The sequence below is a fragment of the Coturnix japonica genome, chromosome 12 (assembly GCF_001577835.2).
Source record: "Coturnix japonica isolate 7356 chromosome 12, Coturnix japonica 2.1, whole genome shotgun sequence".
NCBI classification, from domain to species: Eukaryota; Metazoa; Chordata; class Aves; order Galliformes; family Phasianidae; genus Coturnix; species Coturnix japonica.
This window is the reverse complement of record NC_029527.1, coordinates 6,659,161-6,671,649: the sequence shown is the minus strand read 5'-3', so window position 1 is coordinate 6,671,649 and position 12,489 is coordinate 6,659,161. Positions and strand designations below refer to the sequence as shown.

The window sequence follows — 12,489 nt, the reverse complement described above, 5'->3', positions numbered from 1 at the left end:
TGACAGGGAGCCCAGCCCTTAGGGAAGGCAGCTTCACTCTGTTCAAGTGTTCCTGCAGCCTCGCAGAGTCTGGTTCGGGTTTGTTGGTAGGTCTTTTGTTTGTTTTTGATATAACTGCTTGTCCCCAGGAAGCTCCCCTTACCTTCGCGCTACACATCTTTACCCAGCACCAAGTGAGTGACTGGCAGGACAGCCCTGCAGAGCACCTGCCATGTGTCTCCCACTGAGCAATACATCCTACAGCCAACCCCAATTTCCTGCTGCCCTTTGTTTCTGGAGGCCACTGGGAGGAGGAGCATGAGCTGTGCAGAAAGGCCCCCTCCCTCCCATGGGGGCTCAGCATCCCTCTTTCTCCTTCCTCTTCACCCTGTTTCATTAAATCAAGATAATGAGTTCAAGGGAACTGACCTTTGCAAATTCCCACTACTACAGTGAAAATGACTCAGTATCATTAAGGGAGCCGGTGCCAGCCCCAGGTTTCCATCAACTATATACAACTCAACAGATCCATCCTACTTCCCACAGGGGAACATGGGTGAGTTTGACATGGGCCATGTGTCATCAACCACATATATCCATCTAAGCACAGAAGAGCAGGTGGGCATGTTGGCAGTAAGTCAGAGCATCGCTGCTTGTTTCCCCTCCAGTCCCTCTGTGCTGAGGGTGGGGAAGCTCCTGCACTGGCCCTGTGGTCCAGCTCTGCTCAGAGGCCCTGTAGGCAGAGCACACACAGCTGTGCCCTTGGCATTATTTCTGCTTCATACAGAGACCAGCTGATTCGGTGGAAATCTCATCTGACCACTGTACAAATAAAGCGCATGATGGACTGGGAGCCAAAAGCAGACCTGGGCCTGTCCCAGGAGCACTGCCAGTGAGCTCCCCCTGGTGAAGCAGTGCACTTAGCACAGCCCTGATAAAGTCCCTTTGCCTGCCTGGAAAAGCTCCACGGTGCTGCAGGAGAGACACAGCCCCACTGCTCCCATGTTGGCCAAGCAAGCCAGGCCAGCAGGCAGCAAGCCTTGTGCTGCATTCTCAGGCAGGAGGACGCCTGCCATACCTGGATGGCTGTGCCAGGCTTCCAGGGCCCTTGCAGCAGCAGGACCACAAAGGTTTCTCACCCCAGAAGTCGCCCTTACTTTTCAGGGGTGCGGCCATCTGTGCGTTCTTGCGTTTCTCTGGAGGTGGGGGGGTGATGGGAGCAGCACGTCGGGGCTGCGGCGGGATCTGCAAGGAGAGATTTCACAGCAATCAAAGGAGGCAGGCAATAAAGACATTCTGTTATGAAACCTTCTTCCTTGCGTGCGTAAATCTGCCCTTACATCTCTCTCACCGCTCTGGGAAGTTTTCTCAGGAGGATGGATTATTAATAGGCAGTTTCCTAGAAGAACAAAGCAGGGCTCACACCCGCTCCATCCCCTCCCCGTGACAGGAGGAGCAGCCCTTGTTTAATTGCTGCGTTCAGCAGCACACAGCACATGTCGTGTAGACCTGTCAAGCATTTACTCCTCCTTTCTTCCCAGCACAATCCCACACACTCACTACGGCTTTACATTACTCTCAATAGCTCCACAGAGGCTGCAAACAGAGCGCGTATTTAGGCACTCTTCTGGAGAGATCCATTACATCAGCCACAAATACCCTTGCAGAAAGACAAAGCCAAGGACTGGCGATGTGTAAATGCCTTTTCCACACTCTCATTGCTATTCCTGATAATGCAGGAGGGAAAAAATAGGATAGACCCTCTGTGCAATTCTACACGACCTATAGGAAAATCCATAGGGGGACTAAGGAGCACATTGCATCAATATCCCAACGCACCGGGTCAGGAGACAGGGTTCTGAGTCTCATGTGACTGCTGTGTTTCAGCAGCTGGCTGCCTGCAATGTGCCTCTGTGTTTATGGAGTGCTACAGTTGCTGCCTGCAACAAAACCATTCAGCTCTGAATGGGAAGAAGGAGGTGATGGCTGAAGGGACCAGCTGGAATCTGCTACAGAGGCATTGGGACCAATACACTGTTGATTTTCTAGGTTTCTCTAGCCCTGGAAGAGAAGTTTTCCTGTGAGCTGGGCACAGAGCAGCATGGTACAGCCCAGGTGCACAGGGCAGTGCTGCCCAACTCACAGCAAATGGAGACCGGGTACTGAGAAGTCTCTACTTTGAATGGCTCCAGAACAACAAGGAGAAAAAGCGTAGTGTCACACAGCATGTCACACCTTTCCAAGAGCCTTTAGCCCATTGAGTACAATGAGACACTGCTGCAAACCCCCAGGCTGAGCCCTGCTGTTATTGTCAATCCATCCCCCATCCTTATCTGCATGAAATGCTACGTGATACGAGCATCCAGAACTGGCTGGAATCCACAGAGTAGGTGCCTGCCCTTTAAAAATGACCCACGCTGGTCCAAGAAGAGCCTGCACAGCTGCGAGCACCAAAGCAGATGAGGAGGGACTGAACAATGCAAGGCTGGAGGGTTGCTCCAACACGCAGAATGTTCAGCTGTGCTAAAGGCAAAGCAGCAGCTAACAACCCGAGTTGGGGCTGCTTGGCACAGCACAGACACAGTTACAGGGGCAGTGGATTTAGCAGGCGTGGAGTTCAGAGCAGCAGCATGACATTATTTGGAGGCTGCTAAGGCTGGAACTGCTGGACTATTTCCAGGTTTCATTCTCCTTTCCAAATTTACTACATGAGTTTAACACAACTACTGCAGATTCATGTCTAAATTAACAGATGCAGAACTAATGTTAGTGCAGAGCCCTGCATAGCCTCACACGCAGGCGGCTCTCCAGCCCTGTGAATTCAGCCCCAGAAGCAGTGAGGGGAATGTGAAGCATCAAATGCATTTCACCCCCAGACATGGAGGTGACAGATGACCATCCCCTTTCCGGCCCCATGCTCCAGAGTGGGTTTGAGCAGAGAATGGCAAGCATCAAAACACCAAGGGAAGGAGGAGAGAATGGAGGAAGCATCTCCCATCCTGTGCTGCTCTATGGGGAAGGAGCAGAGACTCGGCATGGTGCCACCTCCACGCATTTCAGCCAGTTCAGCCTCCAGGGGAACAAAGCTACCGAGAAAAAATTTGCACTTCAAATTCTGTTCATGTTTTTATATGCAAACATAAAACGCACCCAGTGAAAAACATGCCTTGACTTCTGCTTTTCTGGAGTTGCTGAGAAAATGTAATTTTCAGCAAGTCTCTCAGACAGCTACATAACCAGACACAGTGGAAGAAAGCAGTGATGTTTCCTCCATTTCCTATTTCTAAACCATACAGGAAACCCCTCTGCTGAGCAGCCATAACCTCAACAAGCCCTTTCAGCACAGGGCTAAGCTGGAATCTTTTTGGCTGCATCCTTGGCGCCAACAGACAGAAACAGCTCTGTTAGCCAACAGGTCCATCCTGCTTCTTTTTGGCAAGCAACCAAAGCACAGACCAGATAGAGATGGGAAATCAGTGTGGTGAATGGGCCTTCAGGTGCTCCGTATCCTGAGCTTATAACATAGAGCCTTGAGAACTGGTTTGGGCGCCCAGAGAAGAAAACTAACAGTAAGAAAAATGGAGTTTGTAGGGATTACTGCATTCCACACAAGCTGGAGCTACCTTTCCACTCTGGGAACTTGTAATTCTTTACATGCAAAAACAGCCTCATGTGCTGCAGTGACAGTGTATCAGTGCCTTATAAGCACTGCCTATCTCAGATAATGGTGTGGAGATGAAGACAAACTACAGCGTACATGCTCATCTATAGGAGAAAAAAAAATCAGTGTGCTCAGCCCTGCTTAGCCTTTAGCCCTAAAACACAGCTGTACCCACACAGCATAATTGGCCACATCACTCTCCCTCAACAACTGCTGCATCTGTCCTTGTCCTTGGCTACTTCACTGAAGCCTTGCCGATGCCACGCATTAACCTTGGAATTGTATAACACTTATGGCAGTTTGCTTTTTACATATAAATCATATTCCCCTGCATCCTACCTTCAATTTATCACGACAACAAGCATTCAGACAAAGTGGGGTCTTTGTTTCTTCATGATTGTGCAGTAAACATTGGCACCCACAGCAGATAAACACTTAAGAACCAAAGATCTCACAGTGCAGATTTGAAAAGGGGGAAACAAAGCAGTGCAGAGTGTGTGGAGGAAGCTCTGCAGCTCACATCAGTGCTGCTTTGAACCACCGTACCATGGAATGGCCTGGGCTGAAAAGGACCTCCAAGATGATCCAGTTCCAACCCCCTGCTGTGTGCAGGGTCACCAACCAGCAGCCCAGGCTGCCCAGAGCCACATCCAGCCTGGCCTTGAATGCCTGCAGGGATGGGGCATCCACAGCCTCCTTGGGCAACCTGTTCCAGTGCGTCACCACCCTCTGAGTGGAAAACCTCCTCCTAAGATCCAGCCTAAACCTCCCGTTGTCTCAGTTTAAAACCATTTCCCCTTATCCCCCTTGTTTTGCAAAGGGTTCTATGGGAAGCACACAACTCTTTTTAGAAAGCCCTCAGGAAACAGTCACTCAATCCAGAGCACAGCTTGCACTGTAAGGTCTTGGACCCTCAAGGATCCCAAAGGTCATCACAAGAGTGAACAACGAAGGACAGTTCCAGGCTTCACAGACACAGCACAGGATCAGTTTACTGCACCCAGGGACACAGTGCCATAGCCTCAGGCAAGCAACACAACACTTGCTCTGAGACTTCAGCTACAAAAGCATCTTATTAAACAAGCCAAGCAGCATTATCCCACTCAAGGAGGAACACGAAGGCGCCCAGCTGCCATTACCTGATAGGGGCCCTCATCCTCAAACTCAGTGTTTGGCAGGCTGTGGTGCCGCTCGTACCCGGTCCGGCACACACCATTGGGCTGTCGTGCTGCATCCAGGTGGTGGTCGCTGGAGGACTGTGTCATAACCATCCCCTGAGGGGTGGGAGAGTGGCTTTTGCGGGACACGGTCTCTTTCCGGTGATGGATCAGCTTTCTGAAAAGGAACCATGACATCAGGAAGAGCAAAGCTTAAGGAAAGGGGTGACATGATCTATTGCTTCGGGGTTACGTATACCGGAATTGGTTATATTACTCCCAACGCCAACGCCAGTTTCATTAACAACTAAGGAAGCACTTCAAGGGGAGGAAGGAAGAGGCTTTGCAAGAAGCCCATGATTTATTCATCGCTTCACTGGAGAAAAATGTCACTTCCTCAAGGGAGAGTCACATATTGCATTGCAAGCTCCAGAAATTGCCTGCACTTTAGAATCCCTGTTCAGCTGAGATTAAACCAGCGTTTCTCAGTGCAGAGGGCGAGGTGTCAGAGCAGGGAAAAAATAAAACCCTCCTCACAGGCAATTATTTGAGAACGCTTTAAGGGCCCTGTGCCACAGAGCCAACCACTGCCACTGCTCCTGGCAGGCAGAGAGGAGAAAAGAGCAGGAGAGGTTCTGGATTTCTCCTCTAAGCATACAGCCTCTTCCTGCACCTGAGGGTGCAAGGACCGAAGCACCATTATACTTGATGTGAAGGACTGGAGCCCCAGCAGCTATCAGCAAAAAGCACTGGAAAGCTCTATGGGCACAGCACTTTGCAGCAGGGGGACTCACATTGGTGGTGGCCATTTCTATCCCCATGCCCTCCCATCACACCACCCACCCCATCCAGCACCGTCCCACTCACTGCAGGACATCCCTCTGCTCCAGGTTGTATTTCCCTCCGTTCTTCATGGCAGCATTGTGCACAGCCTCGATGGCACGGTCGATGGACTGGAGGACCACATCCTGCTCCAGCACCTGAGAAATGCAACATCCCACCCGTTAACCTATTGCATCAGCTGTGACTTGAACTTATGTACTGTTGGAGCTTACAGCAGGATGGACAGCAGCGCAACCCAGCTCCTGCTGCTCTCACCACCCTGCTCCAGGGCAGGCACATAACCACAAACACCACAGCCCTAAAGTCTGGTGCCTTTCAGAGTCGCTTTGCTCCATGTTTGCATATTTGCTCGTTTTCTTTCTGCTGCTTGTTTTGCAACTTGGTGGCTTTTCCAAATCCCCACACCCAAACTGTCATAGCAACACTTAATCCTTCTGCCAGCCCGGCTCAGCTGACATACACGCCAGCCTTGAGACAAGACATACCCGACACACAGCAATCACATAGTTGCTTAGGTTGGAAAGGACCTTAAAGCCCACCCAGCTCCAACCTCATGCTGCATCCAACCTGGCCTTGAGCACACCCATGGATGTGGCAGCCACAGCTCTCTGGTAAGGATGTTATTCCACCTTTCACACTGCCATCCCCATGGTCTATGCAAGCACTGCTCCCCATCCCTGCCTGCATGCTGGCAGTGCTGGCCATGCCGTAACACTGCCATCCCACTGCACCACGGCAACCCATAGGCACTGCTGCCCTTCTACACAGCACAGCATTCTTACACTGACAGAACAGCGCTGTGACAACCAGCTTTTTGCTGCCGTGCTCTTCCCTGTGCTTTCCCACCCAGCCCTCCATTAACACAGCCCTGGCAGAAGGGCTTGAATTCAAAGCACAGCATTAACTTGCTGCTCGCTGAGCTGTGCAGATGGCAGATCCTCAGCTCAGTCACAGCTGAGACACGGGGCACCCACAGCCCTGCAGACGAGCTGCCCTCCAGGCGGCCCTTACATCTCAATTAGATCCCAGAATATCAGAAAGAAAACCAAATTTCTCCCTCCATAGCCCAGCAGAGGAGAATTACAGAAGCATCAATAAATCATTATTTCCTCTCTCCTTGCTAATAACATGAGCAAACAGAGGACCTCCTTGGGGCCACCTGCCGATTTCCTTCTGTCCCACGTGGCACCTCCCTCACTGCCTGGATTTCTCCTCAAATACCAGCCCGTGCTGTTTAAACGCAGTCACACAGAAGAGCTTGCCCAATAGCCCAGAATAACCACACCTTTATGAAAGGCAAACAGGTTGACAGCTGCACCATGCATGCAAGACCCCCCATCTGTATGAGCAGCCCACAAACACAGGGCGGGCTGAGCCAGGGACACACGGCAGCATCCAAGCAGGGCTGCAGGCTGCACCACCACGTCATGCTCTCACAGCACCACGACAGAGGACAGACAAAGTTTTGTCTCTGGTGACAGCTCTGTTTGCTCACAGCTGCACTGACACTGTTGGTTCTGGGCTGTGACCCTGCTGGCACACGCAGGCACGGACTGGCTCTTTGTTGCTCACACCAGAGACCATCACCATCTCTGAGGTCACTTGCAGTCTGTCCCCAGTCACCGCCCGGCCGTCTGCACGCTGTAATCCTTCCAGATCTAAATGATTGCTGCAGTGATTTACAAAAAGCCAGCTGGCCTTTGTTCTACAGCTCCGTGGCACAGCAGCGTACAGATACGAGTTCCCCCTTCCGAACCACACAGCTCACACAGAAGTAACAGAACTCAGCCCTTTTAGTTTGCTTTTGGAAATTCAGATGCTTTCTCTTCCCCTTTTTGCAGCCCCAATCAGAACGCTTCAGTCCCTGGGTTGTCAGCCAAAGAGACAGGCATTCACTTACTCCTGTTGGTACAAAGAAACCGTGCCTCGTAGCACTTCAACACACACCATAAAAATGCATTAGGAACAACAGGCAACTGCCCTGACTGCAGAGCAAATAGGATGAGCAATGCCCCTAACCAACATGCAGCATCCCTGCCGAGCAGTGAGCAAACAAAGACAAGGCTGAGCCCTGCTGACAAAGAGCCGGCCCGCAGACAGCCCTGTGCTCCCACTGACAGCAGCTGCTGGAGCAGACAGCACAAATGGGAAATGAAGAGAAGGGAGAGAAAGGGAAAGGGCTTCTGTTGTGCAAATCCTGCTAAAGCAGGAGGCAGAGCTCCTTGAGAGATGTGCAAACCAGGGCAGTGCAGGCACTCGGAATACACCAAGTCCTACAGGCAGTGGAGGGGGCACGGCCACCAAACCGCAATGGGGCTGCAGCCTGAGCTGGCTGAGTGGAGCTGTTGCTGTTATCAGTTCTCCAGGGGATGTCCTGCTGTCTGCCCCAGGTAAAGAGCTGGCAGACAGAGAGCCCGGGATTTAAGGTTTGGCTGCTCAGCATCCTTCTGGCACAGGGTTTGCAAGATGAGTCAGCATCAGGGTATGATCAAGTAATGGTCACTGCATCTGTGCAGGGGGGAAACAAGACAAATGACATGCATGTATCTTAGAGCTAACGCCTATACTGAAAAGGAAATTGCTGATAGTCCCTGCATTGTAGAAGGCTCAGGGTTAAGAACAGGATATATAAAAGTGGAAGAAAAGTCACTGCAGTGAAGTGCAAGAAGCTATTTGAGGACTGCTGATGTATAAGCAGCTCCAAACCAACAGTCCGGATGGCCCTCACCTCTCAGTGAGACTCAGTACAGCTCCCAGGTGACTCACACGCAGTTATCTTAAGCACATCAAGAAAAAAAATAGATCTACATTGGTTACATTTTTTTGTCATGCTTAATTTCTAACTTCCCAGGGAGCTGGAGATGCCCGGGCCAGGCTGCAAGTCTCTTTGCAGCTGATCACATTTGCTGTTGCTTAAACAGGGGGTAAAGATGGAGCCCAGCAGAAACAAGTCTGGGAAGCCACGTAAGTCTCTGCCTCCTCTGCTGGTATTCAGTTGCTGTGCCAACAAGGATAGAGTGGAGGGGAAAGGAGATCCTTGAGGGCTGCTCCTGCTAATGGCTTTTCAGAGAGCACAATTACAAAGTCTCTCCAAAGTAGACAACTCTGAAAGAAAAGAGTAATTTCTGTATAATGCTTCTAGTGGAGCCCAGAACCATTTAAAGGCTGTGGAGGGAGCAGGTGCAGGACAGCAAAGGAAAAGGCACCAGAATGGCTGAAATGCAGAACACAGGCTGCGTTGTCGAGAGGTAGAGCATGCTAATTGGCCATAGAAAATAATCCCAGGCCTGCCAACGTGCTTATTTATTAAGAGCTGCTGCTGCAAGCAGATTTATTCCTGGTAAAGCGGATGCTTCTGCTGAGACACACAGCAAATTCAGGGAGTCAACACAATTGAGCTATCCTGGGACAACAATCAAGCTAATGTTAACTCTTGCTAAGAGAGAATGAAGATCTGTAGCTGCATCTCCCAACTAGAGCTGCTGTGTGCATGATTATAAAGGCAGAGCACAAACTGAAAACCACAAACCTCACCAGAACTGTAAGCTTGAGGCCCAGTGGCCTTGTGAGCTGCTTTTTGACTGGCAGATGGTGGGGGTGGACAACACATGATTTTTCTGGGCTGCAAAGCTGAAGACACAGCGACAGTTTCCACGCTGACCTACAAAAGTATCTTGAGAATTGCAAGTCGAGCTGTGTTTATCAGTGGAACGAGGCTAACTTGCTGTTATCACCAAATTCAGCTCAAGAACAGATACGGGGGTTTGCTTGAAGTTGTTTTTTTTTTCTCCCACCTCTTAGAGATTAAAGAGTTCAACTGGATTTGCTGACACTTCACCCACAGCAAAGCAAGAGGTGGGTCACAGAAGAAAAGCAATTCATTAGTGCCCACACTATCTGCAGGGAAAAAACCAGCCTGCTGCTCGAGCTGCAAGTTCTAATCCCAACTCCTTTTGCAGCTTAAAACGACACAGGCTCAGAAAACACGATGAAATTGGAACAGGAAGAGAACGACCTCTTAGGACATTGTGCTAAAGGCAGCAGAACAGCCATAATCCTGTTTTCCTCGCTGCCCAAAGCAGTGAAGAAGAGAAACCTAGATTTGTTGGACTGCTCGCTTCTCACGTACCAAACTTTCACCCCGGCTCATTTGCCTTGTTACAGCATTGATTTCTCACATCCACCTTTTCGCATGCCCCATTCACCCTCATCAGTCTCCATCTTGCTCAGCAGCACAAGGACAAATTAAAATGAACATATGCCAGAGAGGCTCTCATGTCCATTCAAAGGGAGACAAATCCCACAGGACAGGAGATGGCCAGGGCTCAGCTCAGCCCCATCAGAACAAGTGGGGCTCAGAGAACCCTCCGGTGCACAAGATCTCTATGGGGAAGAGAAGGGGTGGAAGCTGCCCCAAAGCCAGCAGCCCTCAGGGTACATGGCTGGGACAGCCCCTGCTGGCTCTCTCTCCCTTTATTGCCCTTTGAATGCCTGCAGGTGAAGCTGGCCGCCCTTCCATACTCATGCAGGGTACATAGTGATGGGATTCTGTAGATTAAGCTGATGGTTGGACCTGATGATCTTGAACGTCTTTTCCAACCTAGATGATTCTATACACCACACAGCCCAGCTGGTAGAGGGTCAGTGCTCCCCTACAACTCAACACAAAACCAACCACTGTCAACAGTGCTTTTGTTGGGAGAACATTTTGCTCAGACATCAGCACTGTATCACTGTGTTTAAAGGCTTCCAAAGTGACCAGAGCTCCATGTTACCTTGAGATCTTAAACTTCTAAATCAGATCTCAAGAATGAGAAGCTCAAGAATATAGCCATTCCAAATGTGATCCATGCACACAGACATCTCAGATGCTGTCCCATATCACAAGGGGAAGGCTTCTAGGAGCCAAAGACCACAGATAAAATATGCTTCTCAAAAATGGATGCTGGAGGGACTTGCTTCCAACCCTGATATAAAGAACTATATTGTGCAGCCTTTGGAATAATAACTTCACAATTATTTCAATGATGCAGTTCTCTCTTATCATCAAGCTGCCAAAGACATTCTCTAAATCAAGCCCAAAAGCAATTAAAGGGGATATATTTTTTCAGTCTAAATCAACACAGGCGATTCTAAAGCAGACAAAACTTTGTTACTCAGAACAACAGCACTTCAGGGGACGCAGTGTCAGATGGAAGAGCCTCCAGCTACAAACACTGACTCCACAAGGCTCAGGGAAATCCCTAAGCTTATACATTAAGTAGGTAAAGAACTCTTCTACTTATTGTTCCTACTTACTGTACTGGGTTTTAATGCAATTATTCTTTGCACATGCTAAGAAGGGTGGGCTTCCCTGATACATGAGCCTTGATGGCACATGGTGAGGCAGAACTCCATCCAGGGGCAGTGGTAACCCATTGCTGTAGGGTGCCCCCTTAGGAATAGGGCAGAAAGGAGGGCACTGCAGTCCTGTGAGACTCGGTGTGACTCACCAACACAGCATAACACACCTGATCTTGGACGGTCACATCATGTTACCCCTTCTTTCTTCTGCAAACACACATCCTTTTCTCAGGAAGGGATAGAAAAAGGCCATCTGTGAGCAGCCTCACTGGGTGCAGAGCTCACCGAGCTCACCCAAAATGGGGCTGTCACCACACGAGACTGCACGGTCACAATGGTTTGCATTTGTCTGCTTGGTGGGGAGCTTCAGCTTGATCTCTGCAGGCAGCCATCTGTTTCATCCCACAGCACACCCATTGTGGCACACTGACACTGCCCTGAGCTCAACTGACAGAGAGCTCCCAACCTTGAAAACCCGTCGACAGCAATTTGGATCTCCTGCTTGTGGCATGGGGCTGAGCCTGCAGGGCAGGACAGGCAGAGCCAGGCAACACTGAGCAAACCCAGGCCAGGAAAGCATTCAGGACCCATTTGTCCCCATCAAGCCCCACCAAAGAGGGTCACTATTTTGGGGATCTTACCACACCTCTATCCCTTTGTTTTCAGCTTAATACAAGAGAGATGGGGCCTGCTCTCAGATTTTTGTCTTGCAATGCACTGCCTCACTCATAGTGGGGAAAAAAATAAACCAAGAAATAATTAATAGCTATTGCTTGGAAGAGATCTATCCCGAATGTGGAACTGGTGATTTAGCAAGACGTGACCCACAGCCTGGAATTATCCAGCACACGCTCTGACAGACTTCTCTTTTGTCAGATTAAACCCTGTGAGCAGCTGAACAAACCCCAGTACCAGCACACGTTGGCGTTTCCAGGTCACGGGCACAGAAGCCAGCATCTCACAAACCACCTGCACGCCCAGGAGCTTCAGCTGAGCAGCCTGTGCAGGAAGAAGGAAGGCACAGCATGCAGGACCCCATCCAGCTACAACAAAAGGCAACAACCCAGGAGCAGGTTGATGTGCTCATGGCTACTTGCTGCACACCAGAGGCCATGCTCCCTTCACTCCCCAGTGAGGCCCTGGGCCTCAAGTGGGAGTCACTCCATAGAACTAAACCATCTTCTGTGTGAAGCCAGGAGACATGCTGGCACTGCTCTGCAGCAGGGCAGGGACCAATGTGCTCCTTGCACCTCCAGCATCCCATTTAATCACCTCCACCAGGCCTCGTGGCACAGCTGTGTGATCCTCAGCACACGGCATGACTTGAAAGCAGCTCCTTCCCTTCAGATGTGTGCACAAGATGCAACAAAGCAATCTCAACATACAGGCTCAGCAACAGAGCAGGCTGCAGCTCCAGCTTGCTATCTCTTAACCCACCTGCACACAGAGCTCTGCCAGAAGCCATGGCTTATAACGTTTTGGCTGTAGCTTTGACCACAAAGGGCA

At 50.3% G+C, this 12,489-nt stretch overlaps 1 protein-coding gene across 2 annotated transcripts in view; it reads right to left on the bottom strand.

Annotated features, from left to right (window-relative positions):
• The window catches only part of NCKIPSD (NCK interacting protein with SH3 domain), a 32,364-nt gene that overhangs the window by 17,108 nt on the left and 2,767 nt on the right, over window positions 1-12,489 (bottom strand). For both annotated transcript variants that reach the window (XM_015875364.2, XM_015875365.1), the window contains exons 2-4: window positions 5,665-5,777; window positions 4,780-4,975; window positions 1,137-1,224 (exon numbers count right to left, since the gene is read on the bottom strand). In XM_015875364.2, coding sequence (XP_015730850.1) covers window positions 1,137-1,224; window positions 4,780-4,975; window positions 5,665-5,777 — 397 coding nt within the window. The remainder of the gene's footprint in view (window positions 1-1,136; window positions 1,225-4,779; window positions 4,976-5,664; window positions 5,778-12,489) is intronic.